This window comes from Arvicanthis niloticus, chromosome 23 (assembly GCF_011762505.2).
Source record: "Arvicanthis niloticus isolate mArvNil1 chromosome 23, mArvNil1.pat.X, whole genome shotgun sequence".
Lineage (NCBI taxonomy): Eukaryota > Metazoa > Chordata > Mammalia > Rodentia > Muridae > Arvicanthis > Arvicanthis niloticus.
In genome coordinates, this window is record NC_133430.1 from 35,939,035 (window position 1) to 35,954,337 (window position 15,303).

The window sequence follows — 15,303 nt, forward strand, 5'->3', positions numbered from 1 at the left end:
TGGCCTTAAACCAAATTTTGGGGCTGGCCCAGCATCCTCTGACTTCTGTTTGGCTTTGAGCTATACCTCCAGAACCACTTTCAAAACTAGTCATCAGGCTCTGAAACCAGAAGTGTATTCTGGACACTACTTTACAGGTTGTATTCTAGTAGCTTCTGATCTTGACTAGTAAGTTCTGCTCTCCACTTTCACGTGATTAGGAAATTACTGTCTGTTCTCTTACCTGATATGTCCTACGTCTAAATTGCTGTTCAGGTTTAGCACAAGTTTAACTGAGTAATTCATGACTAAATTAGCTCAAAATTCATTTTAAAAAACAAAACATGCATGTGGTTTTGATTGAGGTGACTTAAAGGTGAATACTAACCATGCTATCTGAATACACTCACCCTGGCTGAGGAGTATTTGTGTGGCTAACACAGAGGGAGCCAGCCTGGCTTGTTACCACAGAAGGCTAACCTGTTGTCACTCACCAGTCTAGGTGCTAGCAGCCCTTTTCCATATCCAAGGAAACAAAGGTTTGGGAAAATGATAATTTCTCCCTCCCTTCTTCTTGCCCCCTCTCTCCCACCTCGCCCAGTACTAGGGATTGTACCAAGGTCTTGTATGTGCCAGGCAAGTGCTTTACTACTGAGCTCTTCCCGCCCCCATAAAATGATCGATTCTTTCGGATCTGTGATAACTTGACTTTTAGTAAAGGAGAGATTTTTAGTAAGATTTTTAGAGACTTTTAGTAAGGAGAGATTATGCTTCTTAAAATAGTTAAAATTCCTCAATTTTTTTTTTTTTTTTTTTTTTTTTTTTTTGGTAAAGGTTTTATTTATTTCATGTATATGAGTACACTGTTGCTGTCTTCAGACACACCAGAAGAGGGCATTGGATCCCATTGCAGATGGTTGTGAGCCACTATGTGATTGCTAGGAATTGAACTCGGGTCCTCTGGAAGAGCAAGCAGTGCTCTTAACCACTGAGCCATCTCTCCAACCCTTCCTCAATATTTTTTTTAATGGCAATAAAACCTGAGAGAATTTTCAGAGGGAAAGTAAAAGTGCTAATGTTCTGTCTAAGCTCTGCCCCCTTAGTTACCTGGCAATAGCCAGGTATGCCTGACCACTATAAAAGGGGCTACTTGCCCCTCCTCGCTTTCTTGCCCTGTTGTTTCTCTCTTGCTCTTTCTCTGCTTCCCTTCCCCCCCACCCCCATGCTCATGGCTGGCCTCTATTCTTCTATTTCTATTCTCTCTCTCTCTCTCTCTCTCTCTCTCTCTCTCTCTCTTTCTCTCTCTCTCTTTCTCTCTCTGTGTGTGTGTGTGTGTGTGTGTGTGTGTGTGTGTGTGTCTTTGCCTTTCTCCCCTTACCCTGAATAAACTATTCTATACTATACCGTCATGTAGCTGGTCCCTCAGGGAGAAGGGATGCCTCAGCATGGGCCCAAGGAGGCTCCTGCTTCCCCACACCTCACCACACCTCCATAGAACATATCCCCCTCTCTCTTATCTTTTTATAAACACATCAAAGACATCAAAGAGTGTATTTGTGATAATTTAGTGTTTTTCCCTCCTTATTTTATTGTTTGAGAATTTCATACAGGCATCCACTCCTTTACAATTCATGCCCTGTTTCCCCCACCACTCTCCCCTCCCAACTTTATGTGCTTTTTTTTTAAAGCTCATTTAGTCCACTTAGTGCTTTCATATATGTATGAGGGGGGGGTGGTGGTAAGGGGTGTGTGTAGCTTCCTGTGTTCCTCTAGCAGCCATTAGTTGCTTCTAGCTCCTCAGCAAAGGTTGGGACTTGGTAAGCGTCTTCCCATTCATGCTAGAGTCTGGTGTGGCTTAAGTTTGCCTCTGAGTTCACATGTATAGTTGCCCTGCTGTGTCCAGGAAACAGTTCTGCTGAAGCGTCCATCACCTCCACCCCTTACAGGTTCCCACCCCATCTTCTCAGTGATCCCTGAGCTTTAGAAGGGAGAGAATTATAGATACATCATTTGGAACAGAGTACTCTGCAGTCCCCTATATTTGCAGAAAATGAAATTTAAATTGCATTAAATTTAATGTATGGAGAGCCAGGAGGGGGCCTGACCCCACCACCTTCACCTTGCTGGGGAAGGAAGCGGACAGCTAACCGACCGGACCATCTCTGTCGTCCTTTACTAGGACGGTCATTGAAATAGCCCTGTCCCTCACATTGCTTCCCTCTCTTTTGGCCTATGATTAATAGGTTGGCACTGTAAACCATGCCCTTTCTAGGCCTGTTGACGTCATTCGCTTTAGAGAGCTCTTGGCTTGGGCATCTCCTTTAGAAGAGAAATTCCTGTTTGGCATCTACTTGGATGCTTCTGTGCTGAGTCTCCTCAGATATTGTTTAGTCAACTGAAGTCTTAACTCTAAAGGTCATAGGTTGGAAACTGGCCAAGTTCTCAAGAAAGGGAAGAAAATGTTTTCTCTGTGAGGTTATCCAGACTGAGCTGTGGAACTCACTGCTCCCAGGTTCCCATAGAAACAGAGAGGCCATTTAAACCTGTGAGAGGGCACAGTGAGAGTAGAGCACGAAGGGTGCTCTGGGTTCTCAGCTTTGCTCTCTCATGTTTCCCCACCTGCCTCTGGCTGGGCATAGTGTAGGGTTTGGTTGTGAGCCCTCAAGAGGCTGAGGCAAGAGGACAGCACATTCCCAGGTCAGCCTGGGCTACACAGCCAGACTGTGTCTCAGGAAAAAAAAGAAAGAAAAAGGGAAAAATAAATGCAGGAAAGGCAAATGAGAAGGACCAGGTTGAAACTAAGTGCTGGCCCCAACTCTCTGTTGGAATGATCACCCTTGCCTAAGCCTATATCATCCTGAAAGACCCCTAAGTCTCAGCAATTTGCATATGTCTCCTATTTGTGAGGGCTTGTCACCTTTGCCTGGGATTTACCTGGGCCTAACAACTGCTATGTAATGAATGTCACTTCACTGCTTGCTGCTTCTACAGGCTCAGGTTAGCAGCTCCAGGAGCATCATCTCCCATGGGATCTGATTTCCTCTGTCCACTCTTCTTTCTCATCCTTTACTTGCCTGCTTGGAAAAGAGGCCCCTTTGAGAGAGCCAGCCTCTTCACACCCATAACAGGCTCTCTGTTTCTCTGGATGCCCACACGTAGCAAAAGAAAGAGTTTGTTTATAGTTAAAACTTGAGAAGATGGGGAAAATTCTTTTTTCTCCTCCAAAGCTCTATATCTACTGTGTGTGTGCTGTTCATGGCTGCCCCCATGGGGAGCATAATGACAGAGGTCACACAAGTCTCCCTAGAAGGAGAGAGAAGAGATAAAGATAAAAGGGTTCCCAAGACATGGAGACAAATTTTTGTTTGTTTGTTTGCTTGCTTGCTTGTTTTTCAAGATAGGGTTTTTTCTCAGTAGCCCTAGCTGTCCAAGAACTCATTTTATAGACCAGACTAGCTTCAAACTATCTCTGCCTCCCAAGTGCTAGAATTAAAGGTATTTGCCCAGCTAACAAAACACTTTAGAAAGAAGGATTTCGGGCGTTGGTGGCGCACGCCTTTAATCCCAGCACTTGGGAGGCAGAGGCAGGCAGATTTCTGAGTTCAAGGCCAGCCTGGTCTACAGAGTGAGTCCCAGGACAGCTGGGGCTACACAGAGAAACCCTGCCTTGAAAACAAAAAAAAAAAAAAAAAAAAAAAGAAAGAAAGAAAGAAGGATTTATCTCATTTGGAATAGAGGTTACTATCTGAGCTAGATTTTGAACTGTAGACTTCAAGAGACAAGCAGAAGTGGGCACTCCTACTTCTGTTCTCTCATTTTCTTTATGAATCTTACATTCACTTAGCCTAAAGTCTTTAAATTTAAATTTTTAACATTTATTATTTTATGAGCATTTGTATGAGTATTTTATGAGCATTATTATTTGTATGAGCATTCTGCATGCATATATGTCTGTGCACCACATGCTTACGTGGTGCCTGCAGAGGTCAGAAGAAGACATTGAATTCCCTGGAACTGGAGTTAGGCAATTTTGAGCTGTCATGTGGGTACTAGGAATCAAACCTGGGTCCTCTGGAAGAGTAGCAAGTGCTGTTAACTACTGAGCTATCTCTCCAGGCCCAGCATTGTTGTGCTTTTCAATTGTTGACTTAGATCGAAAGAAACGGACAGTTTTATAATTGTTTAAAGTGGTTCTGGACCAGGATAACGGGGAGTCAGTAATCTGATGACCAGCTAAAGCATTTTGGTCTTGAAGCTTTCTGGCTGTCGGGTTCAGCCACCAGTTAAAGAGGAAGCAGCAGCCTATCAGTGCTTGGCTATAGCCTCGGTCGTGTTATCACTCTGTATAACTGTAGTTGAGAAATGGAGGCTTTCCAGGGTGAAGGGATTTGCTCAGGACTGTGGAAAATGGTGGACATGGGCTTCTGCTGCTCTGTACTGTCTCAAACAAACACTGACTTCTAGGGGGAAGTTTTGCTTTGCTCTGAGTCTTGGGCTACATTAGAGTCCATCTAACTTACTGTTTGGATGGATGAGCCACTCCTCACCCAGGGTCATGAGTTAACTAGGAGTCCACTATCCAGTCCCAATCCAGTCTTATTCTGTTGCCCCAATCTTCGAGAGTATACACAGTTCAGCTTAACCTGACACCTTCCAGAGCCAAAATAAAACTGACCTTTAAAATTGTGATTTTCATTCCTGAAGAGAAAATGTGGGGGCTGGGAGATTAAAACCTTAAAAATGGCTTCTTAAGGGGCTGGAGAGATGGCTCAGTGATAAAGAGCACTGTCTGTTCTTGCAGAGGACCTGGGTTCAATTCCTAGTACCTGCATGGTAGCTCCTAACTTTCTGTAGCTCCAGTTTCAGGAAGTCTGACTACCTCTTCTGGCCTCCAAGGTGGGCAGAATGCTAAAGTACCTAAAATAAAAAAATCAATTTTAAAGTGGTTTATGAGGGAGGTTATGTAAAATAAAATTTTTAATTTTAAAAAGTATCTTGTGAAGTAATTAGGCCATTTCTATGAGCAGAGTGGATTTTTATGAAGGAAAAATACATTTGTTTTCAAATTAGGGAATATGGTTAATAACATTTTTTTTTTTAAACTGGGTAAATGAAACCCTTGGCTCAGAATTAAGAATGAGATCCGAAAAAGCATCCTAAGATAGTTACCTTCTGAACCCTTTGGCTCCCTTCCTAAGACACCAAACTCTGATATCCTCAGAATCTGTTTGCAGAGATGGTTGGCAGTAGCTTGAGCCTTGTGCCACCTAAGTACTTTCCAAGCTTGTGATTGGCTGTCACAAAGAATTCAACTGTTCCTCAAACCAAACCTTTGCTTTCTGCTACTTGCTCCACGCTTATTGTATGTTAGCATTGAGTGCATGATCTTGTGACTTAATGAGTCACAGTCTCTTAATGGGGCTTCATGGTCAACCTTGTCCTGGATGTACAAAGGAAACAAACTGAAAGAGTGCTTCTGGGTTGCTGCTGTTGAGGAGGAGTGGCTAGCCTGAGGTATCATCAGCTTCCTATGAACTGGAAGTCTTAACCACCTCAGGGATCGCCAAGAAAGGTGTAGCAAGGGTAGCGGGCCTTGGACATTTCCTAAGAGGTGAATTTGCTCTTAGTGCACTTTAGAGAAAGTGAATGGGGGAGGATGAGGTGCCATCTAAACATAGGCACCAGCCTGCTAGGCAAGAAAATGGCTGGAATTTCACTGAGGTGCCATGGCTATGGGCTGGCATAACTGAGTTGCTCGGTGCTGTCCTGTGGACCGGCCTGGCTGTCAGGCGCAGTTGATTGTTCTCATTTGCATCGACAGCTTAATTACCTTAAACTTGATTTTGCATAACTTAACACAGTTCCTGGTTTTGCGTGAAATAAACACCTGAGTTTAAAACTCTAGTTTTGCTGCTAAAGTATGAGTGTACATCCTTATCCATGGGGGAGAAACCTGGTAAGGGGTGAAGTTAGTCACCCCTCCAGGGACAGTGTGTATCATCTCTTCCTGAAGCTATGAGAATTACTCTTGAAGCAAGCCAGCAACTACCTCCCTGGTTAAGAGAACCCAGTTTCCTGGGTAACTGAGGCCTGCATGTCCAAGAGGGAAGTGCAGTGTAGGCAGTTGTCTATTCTTGTCAGGCACCAGTGAGTAATTCTCAGGGTTAAAAATAGAATATTGTTGTTGTTTGGAAGAAGTAGGGCTATAGGCTGAAATCTCTTTAGGGTGTGTATTTGGTTGGTTGGTTGGTTGGTTGGTTGGTTGGTTGGTTGGTTGGTTGGTTTTGTTTTTTAGACAGGGTCTCACAATATAGCCCTGGAACTCAGTTATGTAGACCAGAGTGGCCTTGAACTCACAGAAACCTGCCTGCCTCTGCCTCTGAAGTGTGCCACCATGCCTGGCAAGGAATATTTTCACTCTGGAAAAACTCTTCTCTGTGCATAGCTTCAATCTTCTGAAACTTTTAAAATTACATTGCCTAATATTCAAGTCATCTTTTACCCATCCTCTTAAAGTTATAATTTCCAATGTACTGGCAGGAAACATAAGGGGGAAGAGAAAATATGTGGGTAAACTCCGCCTAAAGACATCCTTGGGTCTCTAGATCCAAGTTCAATTCTATGCTCTAAACTGCTTTTTCCCACCTCCGAAGCCGTACTTTTGATAGACAGTTTGTAAGAGCCAGTCTACTAAAGAGTTTGGTTTTTGTTTTGTTTGTAGATACGTTCTGGCTACACAGCTCAAGTTGTCCTGTGAGCTCCTTTCCTAGCCTCCCAAGTGCTAGTATTACAGAAGTGACACTGTACCTGCAAGAAAATGTTTTTAAAGTTGCTTTGTGACTTTAAAATGACAGTGATCGGGGGAACTCTTTAGTGGTCTTTATCATGGCCAGCTACTGAACGCTTCCCATTCAATCCTGGTTGCTTTGTTTTTTATCTTCTGTGCAGATCTGGAGCCCATACAAGCAGCCAGGATGTACAGGAGACCTCGATGGTAGGATTGAAGATGACTCCCGCTGCCTCTACACCCATGAAGAATACATCAGCCTTGTACTGAACAGTGGGAGTGGCCTGTCCCACGACTATGCTAACCAGTCGGTCCAGGAAGACCCCCGGATGATGGCTTTCTTTGACTCTTTGGTGCGCCGTGAAATTGAGGGCTGGAGCTCAGACTCAGACAGTGACCTCAGCGAGAGTACTATCCTTCAGCTGCATGCGGGGGTCAGTGAGCGCTCGGGCTACACTGACTCGGAATCCTCAGCCTCACTGCCCCGCTCCCCACCTCCCACAGTAGATGAGTCTGCCGACAACGCCTTCCATCTGGGGCCCCTGCGTGTCACCACCACAAATGCAGTGGTTTCAACCCCAGCAACGCCAACATGTGAGGATTCGGCCTCTCGACAGCAACGCCTGTCTGCTCTGAGGCGCTACCAGGACAAACGCCTCATGGCCCTGTCCAACGAGTCTGATTCTGAAGAGAATGTTTGTGAGGCTGAACTGGACACAGATCTCTTCCCTCGGCCACGGTCACCCAGCCCTGAGGATGGATCTAGCAGTTCCAGCAGCTCCACCAGCTCTGAGGAGGAAGAGGAACTGAACCAACGCCGAGCCACCACCCGGCAGCGAAATGCCATGCGGAGGCGACAGAAGACAGCCCGGGAAGAGCGGCCTACTGCTCCAGTCAAGTCCACCAACACCTACATTGGAGAGGACAATTACGACTACCCACAGATCAAGGTAGACGACCTCTCCTCCTCCCCAAACTCCTCCCCTGAGCGGAGCTCTTCCACTCTGGATATTCAGCCAAGCCGGGCACCACCAGCTGCCAACATGGAATCAGTTGAGCGTAAGATATATAAAGCTTACAAATGGCTCCGCTACTCCTATATCTCTTACTCCAATAACAAAGATGGGGAAAGCTCCTTAGTGACAGAGGGGGCAGATGAAGGAAGAGCGGGAACCAGCCACAAAGACAACCCAACCCCTTCATCTAGTAAGGAAGCTTGTCTAACAGCCACAACCCAGAGGGACCAGGACCTGCCTCCTGAAGGCTGCAGCAGTGATGCTTGTAAAGAAGGGACTTCCACTAGAAATCCCAACAGCGGTGCAGGCCATGAGCACTGCAGCCATTCTCGGGCAGAGCTGGTGCCAGAAGGCACCTCTCAGGACACTAACAACAGTGGCCCTCTAGAACACTCTTTTGAAACCAAGAAGCTCAATGGAAAGGCTCTGAGCAAGGCCCTGAACAGTCGAGCTGAGGAGCCACCCTCCTCTCCTGTCCCCAAGGCATCGGGCTCTACTCTCAACAGTGCATCTGGCAACTGTCCCAGGACCCAGTCTGATGACAGTGAGGAGAGGAGCCTTGACACCATCTGTGCCAACCACAACAATGGACGCTTGCACCCCAGACCCCTTCACCCCCACAACAATGGGCAGAACTCGGGGGAGCTGGAGACAGTGGCCTGCTCTTCCCCAGGACACCTAGACACTGACCATGATAGCCCATCCCTGACAGGGACACTTCTACACAAAGATTGTTGTGGGTCTGAAATGGCCTGTGAGACCCCCAGTGCTGGAATGAGAGAGGACCCCACTGACCCCTCAGCCATGGACAGCAGCAAGGTTGTTCATGGCCAAAGTGGCCTCAAAAGGCACCGAATTGAATTGGAAGACACAGATTCAGAGAATTCCTCCTCAGAGAAGAAATTAAAAACATGATAAATACAAAGGGAAAACAAAAGCTACAAAAAGTAGCCTTACAAAGTAATTTTTCTTGTTTAGTGAACACAGAGGAAAGGAAAAAGTATTAAAGGCACATAAAACCAGGGCCTGAACCGTGTCTGCTGCTGCTCCTTCTGTTAGCCACTCACCAGTGGGTCAGAATGTCTAGCCGGCACTGCCTTGTGCTTTGTCGAGGGCACTGCCACTGGCTCTTCTCTAGTGAGATGTGAGCATAGCATTCCTGTGCAGGTTCTGTGACAATGAGCCCGTCTTGGGACATTTGGCTTGTTCTGTGTGTATGTGCCCACTGGCACATGTGGGCTTGTTGTCTTAGGAGACCTTTCCTTTAACTGTCCATCAGCAAAGACCTGTGACTCTGTAGCTTTTGCCGTCACACCGGTTCATTGTTCACGTGACATGGTGTCCTGGTCCTGACAAAGAGTGTCTCTTAGATCAGATTGTGCTGCCGGTGAGTGTACGTTTATGCTAGCAGAAAGGAGATGCCAATGGAAAGAGGCCTTCCTTCAGCTCATTGGCTGTGCTGAAGAGGAAAACATGGCTCCTTTCTTAAATGCTCCGTGTTTTCTCCAGCTAACACATCACATGAGCATTTACTGTGTCTCTGAGTGGAACACTGCTCATGCTAATAAGAGGTTGATGTTAGAGCTCAGATCCTGATAGTGTCGCTGTGTGCAGAAGGGGCAGAGCTGTGATGTGTGCTGTGAGGTGCCATACAGTGACTAGTGGACAACATACGTTAACCATTTAGGTGCTGGGTTCTAAGAGGCACTTAAGGCCAGCAGGTGCTTTCTTGGCTCCAGGTAATGGAGTCCAGGCATACTGAAAGAAGAAAGGACCCCTCACTCTAATAAAATGGCTGGTAGAAGAATGCTACTGAGTTGTAGTGAAGAACAGAATGTGGTACTGTATTCTAATCCAGTGCCAATCCATCAGTCAGAAATGGGGGCTGGCACCTTCCCTCAGGCGTGGAGTTGTCAGAGGCTGTGGGTTCCACCTGAACTTGGAAGAGTAGTAACGTCTGTTAGAGACAGGGAGTATGCTTTGTGTCCTGGCTCCCAGAAGACATTCTGTTCTGTTGAAGTAGGTAACAGTGGAGAGAAGAAAATATCAAATTTCCAGTGTGTAGTGGTGATTGTAGTCCCTGAGTTGTCAGTGAAGGGTTGTGCGAGACAGGAAGACCTAAGGCTGCTCAGATGTCTTGGTGTAGATGTTAAAGCAAGAGGAAGATAGAACAGTGGAACGTTGGATGCAGAGGTGCTAGACAGCTGGAGCTTGGCTGGAACTGGCATAGGGAGGGCTTAGCACAAGGCAGCTGTGGCCTCACTGACCCAGCATTCCTTTCTGAGGAGACCCTGTCCTGATGGAATGGAGCCAAGAGAAGACCACCTGTGGAGGCCGAAGAACAGATGCTGCTCAGTGCTGGGAGCCAGGGTTCTTACAAAGGAAGGCAGTTGGTAAGAGCCAGGGGGATATGTGTCATCTTTCTGAGCTTCGCAGAAGGAAGATGTGCCTAGTATTTGTGTGGTGTGGCTGAAGTGTAGAAGCATGGGTTGGGAAGGAGAGGAAGGCGCCTGAGTAGGTTGGGGGTGCATACAGTCAGCAGCTGGACTCTTCCTGGGGGGCAGGACAGTGACTCTGTAACCAACGTTAGAATTACTTTAGATTTGTAATCAAAATGGTTCTATGATTTATCTTTTGACTATTCACAGATAATTGTAAATTCTGGTTTTATAAGCCCAAGTCATTTTACATTTGCTTTTTCAAAATTATTAAATTGGAATTTTTTAACCCTTTATATACAAAAAAAAAAGTTATAACCATTCAGTGTGTGTCTCTCTTCCCCTTAGTCAGCTTACCTGGTTCTTCTGTTTTACTTTAATTAGATAGATTCACAATATCTTCCTGGAGGAAAAAGAAAGCAAAATTAGCTATTAATAATTAGTTTCCAATTGTCAAATGCGGTCTTTCATTGCTAAAATTTATCTCATTTGAGAATTCAAAAGCATTCAAAAGTCAGAGGTTATTTAGTATGTAACTGTAGCAGCCAAGAAAGGTCATCCTTTGCGGGATGGTTTCCATCATGGGGAGAGACTTCCAGCGCCATAGGTTTGGGTTGGCAGGAGATGGGCCCTAAAATAACCACCAGAGCAGGACAGAAACGGATGCTTCTTTTAGCCATTTCACATTCACTTCCAGAGGCCTTGTGTTGTGTGTATTGGAAGCCTGGCCGGAGCTACATCAAAGACCCCTTTGCCTAAATCATTGTAGAAGTCAGGCCTCCCGTGTTGAAGACATATTTAATCCCCAGATTCTTCCGTGATGGTTGTTTTTCCCAGCAGGAGAGGGCACTGATCAGACAGGTTTTGTTCCTGCGTTCTGTACATAATGTTTGGAGTGGCGGGTCCAGAGGCCGTCACTCTTCCCATTGTTTCTCTCCTGGTTTTGTAAATGATGCTCAACCCATATATGAGTTCAATGAGCTGTTGGCTTGAGGCAAATGAAGTTTGCAATGTGCTGATTTCATAGGAGTCTCGTGTTGTCTGTCAAGGTGCCTTCCTCTGCTGAAGCCTTACCTCCTCACAGCCCTGCCTCCTCTTACCCAACAATGCTGACTCTTCTCTGTGTATATGCAAATAAACCTATTAATCACTTCTCCCTGGCTTCCTTCTCTCTTCCTGGGAAGACTTGGTTGCTTAGACACCCTCTTCCTTTGCTGTTTTAATTCCTGCACAGTTAGAAACTTGATTTAATACCATACTGAAGACTAGAAGACAAATTCCATGTCTGACGATGGTCATGCCACTGGGACAAATGAATATTGGGACAAAGGCCATATCTGACAATAAAAGGAAAGGTAGGGGAGGTTGTGTCCCTTGGCCTTCTTCCCCAGGCTTACAGGCACTCAGGATAGTGAAATCCTGGAACTGGCATTTTTATTAGTTGGAATTTCACATTGCAGAGATACCACCACCAGCCCTTCCCCAACTGATGTTTTCTGATGCTTCCAAATGCCATGATGCTTCTCATGAAAGCATCTTTGAAAAAGAACAGTGAAAAACAGCAAAACTCTGTGTCATTCCTATAAAATGGTTAAATGCAGGAGGCTGCATGTTAAATGTTAACTGAAACATTCCTATCACCCGAGATTTTTGTCAGGAAAGCATACTTCCAGAGGAAGCCCATTCTTCCCTTTCAACCTGAGTACAACCATGTAGTAGGCCGTAGGGGAAACACTGAGGTACAGTCACAGTCCTGAGCCCTGGGCCTGTCCCCAGGGGCAGGATAATGGCTTGGGTGTTCTGTTGATTGGTTTAGGTTGGAGGAGATATGGTTTGGGTGTTTTATATTCATTTATTGTATTTTGCTTCAAAACAAAACAAAATCACAGTCTCATAGTATAGCCCCCACTAGTCACAAACTGACAATTCTCCTGCCTCAGCCTCCTGAGTGCTGAGTTCCCAAATGTAAGTCACCATTCCCTGCTTGTATTATTTTTAGGACAGGATTTCACTAGTTTGCCCATAATCCTGCTTCAGCCAGGGTACAGGGATTAGGTGAACACACATACACACACACACACACCATCACACCAAGCTCTAGCCTTTGGCAAGCTGTGTGGGTCTCTCCAGTTCGGCTGGAGAGGAAAGGAAGCCAGCACTCTGTACTTCAGTTAGAATGGTCATTTGTCCTTGGGCATCCATACTAGAATAAAATAACATGAGTTTGGATAAACAAAGTAACTTCCATTGTCTTCAAAGACCCAGTGTTTCCGACAGTATAAATGATAATCTGGCCCATCCAGGCTCTAGTTGTATGTCATTGCTAGTGGGTATGCTGCTTCTGGGGTAGAAACTCAGAGGCAAAGATGATGCTGGAGAAGAGACCTATGCAATGCACAAGCAGGAGTCGCCACTCAGCTCAGTTCACACTGTGCAGAAGGGTTCTGTGCAGCCTGTCCCACTGGGAAAAAGTTGTTATCTAGCATTTCAAAAGGCCTAAGTTGGGAAATGACTCCTTGCTGAGCTCATGGGCTAGTCCAGCAGAAGTACAGAATGCTGGCTTCCTTTCCCTTTATCTGCCTGTCAGTATGCCACCAAAGCTAGGGAAAGACAAATGCTAAGATACCCTGCTGCCCACAAAGTCCTCGGGCAGAAGGGAAGTCATGTTGTCTAGGGAGTTGAAAGGGAAGCCATCTGGTGGTTCAGAGGATTTGAAAGACTGCAATGGAAGAAACGGAGTATCCAGTAGTGTCAACAGCTTCGTGGATCCATATGCTGGCATGCAAAGTGCTAGTCGGGTTGGGGCTCAGAGGGATAGGATAGCACTTGTCTGCTATGCCTCGGCCAGAGCTGGGTTTGGTATCCAGCACTATAAAACAGAACAAGCACTAAACAAAACCCTCGGGTTTATCCCCAAATTTATCACTGAAGTCAATAGAAGTGTAGAGAAACTTCTAGAATCCATAAATAGCATAGAAAAAGGAGGGGAGCAGCTGCTCACCAGAACACCAGCGTAGTTCATCATGGCAAGTACAGTGGTGATTAGCAGCACTTCAGAGTAACAGACTTGTACAAACCATTCCACACTGGTTAGTGACCATTGAAGGCTTGCTCCTACCTCTTTATGTCACTTCCTGTTATTTTAATGATGTGTGTGAGTGTGTGCATGTAAGTGAAGATGCCCCAGAGGCATCAGATCCCCCTAGAAGTTGAGTTGACAGGTGGTTGTGAGCCACCTCATAAGAAGTATGCAGTCTTAACTGGTGAGCAAACTCCCTAGCCCCTACCCTGTCCTCCCAGGGTCTCAGAGTCAGTGTGCTCCAACGTTTCTAAGAACTCTAAGATACCACCTTAAATAACAACAGCTAATTTTCTATCTCCCTAAGAGACCTGGGAGTGGAAATAGCACTGAACTTGAATAAAAAGTGTAGCCTACATTGGTTCTGAGTGAAGGACATGATTCGGGCAACTCACCCAGACTCTTGAGAACTGTCAAATAGGTCCTTCAACTCTGAAATGTGCCTCCTGTTGCAGAAGCTTGCATCAGAGGGCTCTCTAGATTCTACTCAGACATTATCATTTTTGAGACATCTCTGTAGTGCCCAGCAGAGCCAGTCCATGAGCCAACTGAGGAGACAGAGCGAGAGTGAGAGCGAGAGCGAGAGGAAGAGAGAGAGAGAGAGAGAGAGCCAACATAGGATCTGTATGTATGTGTATAAGAACATGATGTACAATAAGGCACATATCTAAGAATGACACGATAGAGGACACAAGTATTTACTGTCATTGGCACCTCTTTGATCCTGTGTTTGCTGACTTGACATCCATGTGCACACCACTAGAAGGCTTTTTGGATGGCAGTCCACCAAGGAATATGGGCAGTCAACATCCTCTAGAGAATGCTGTTTGACAGCAAGTGTCGGCCTACAAACACAGGAAAAGAATCGACATCCCCATTACTGTGGACATCATAAAGCTTGCTTTGGAGCCTTTGGGGAGACCTCATAGACCTCTGACCCTTGTAGTATCACCCCTAAGGTCTGGAAGCTCAAAAGCCAGACACAGCAGATAGAGACCTTGTAGATCCTTGCTCACAACACACTTATAACAGTAGAGATAAGGGGTGGCAGATTTTATTAAACTAAAATCTTAATATGATAATACTGGAAAAAGACCTAGGCCTTAAGAGGTGGGACACCAAAGCTCTCTGAGCTTCTGGGGTCAAGTTTTTGGAACTGGTGCTGAGCCAACCCTAAGAGGAAAGGGGCAAACCATGAAAAAGTGCTGCATGTACAAAGGAGAGTTAACCAGTTTTCTATGCAGGGTTGATTGAGAGGATGAGAGAGAGAGAGAGAGAGAGAGAGAGAGAGAGAGAGAGAGAGAGAGAGAGAGAGAGAGAGAGAGAGAGAGAGGAGAGAGAGAGGAGAGTGAGAGAGAGAGAGAGAGAGAGAGAGAGAGAATGAATGAGAATCTCAGTATCTCATCCAAAAAGGCTAAAAACCAAGGAAGTCTGACTAGATCAAGGAAGGAAAGATCAAGTCCACTGCCTGTCTTGGTAAAAGAGCTGGGTCAACGATGCAGGGGCATGGCCATGGTTCTTGGAGAGGGCAGAGAAATGTGAGAGGGGGCAGTTTTGCATTGCTGGTGGAAAACAGGCAATGGAATTACACTTAAAGGTGAAATGGTTTCAAGTAAAGCACACCTGCCTGAAGAGAAGTCAGAACCTGGTGTCCTGCAGCAGACAAGGCACCAAACAGGCAGAATCTTAAGCACTGTGGAGCTGACCCTCCAGGAGACGGGAAAGGGCACCCACCAGCCTCTTCTGTCCCATTATAAAGGTGGAAAATTGAGTTCCAGTTGGTGATCACTAAGGCTGGTGCTCCCAACTGATCTCACTGCTTCCTAAATGTGGACCCTGAGGCCTGGCTTCCTGCATGATTTCCTTATGGCCTCACTACAGCAATAGTAAGGGATTGCAAATGGTCACGTGGAGGCAGGCTGAATTAGGTGGAGGCTTTGGCAAAAGAAAAGAGTGACTTTTGAGTTTGGGACACCCTCCCCCTACACCGGAGAGCTTGCACCT

At 45.8% G+C, this 15,303-nt stretch overlaps 1 protein-coding gene across 2 annotated transcripts in view; it reads left to right on the top strand.

The window, feature by feature from the left end:
- The window catches only part of Dcaf5 (DDB1 and CUL4 associated factor 5), a 94,073-nt gene extending 82,699 nt beyond the window's left edge, over positions 1–11,374 (top strand). For both annotated transcript variants that reach the window (XM_076921845.1, XM_076921846.1), the window contains exon 9: positions 6,928–11,374. In XM_076921845.1, the coding sequence (XP_076777960.1) occupies positions 6,928–8,697 (1,770 nt within the window). In that variant the 3' untranslated portion in view covers positions 8,698–11,374. The remainder of the gene's footprint in view (positions 1–6,927) is intronic.
- Positions 11,375–15,303: the final 3,929 nt, after the last annotated feature.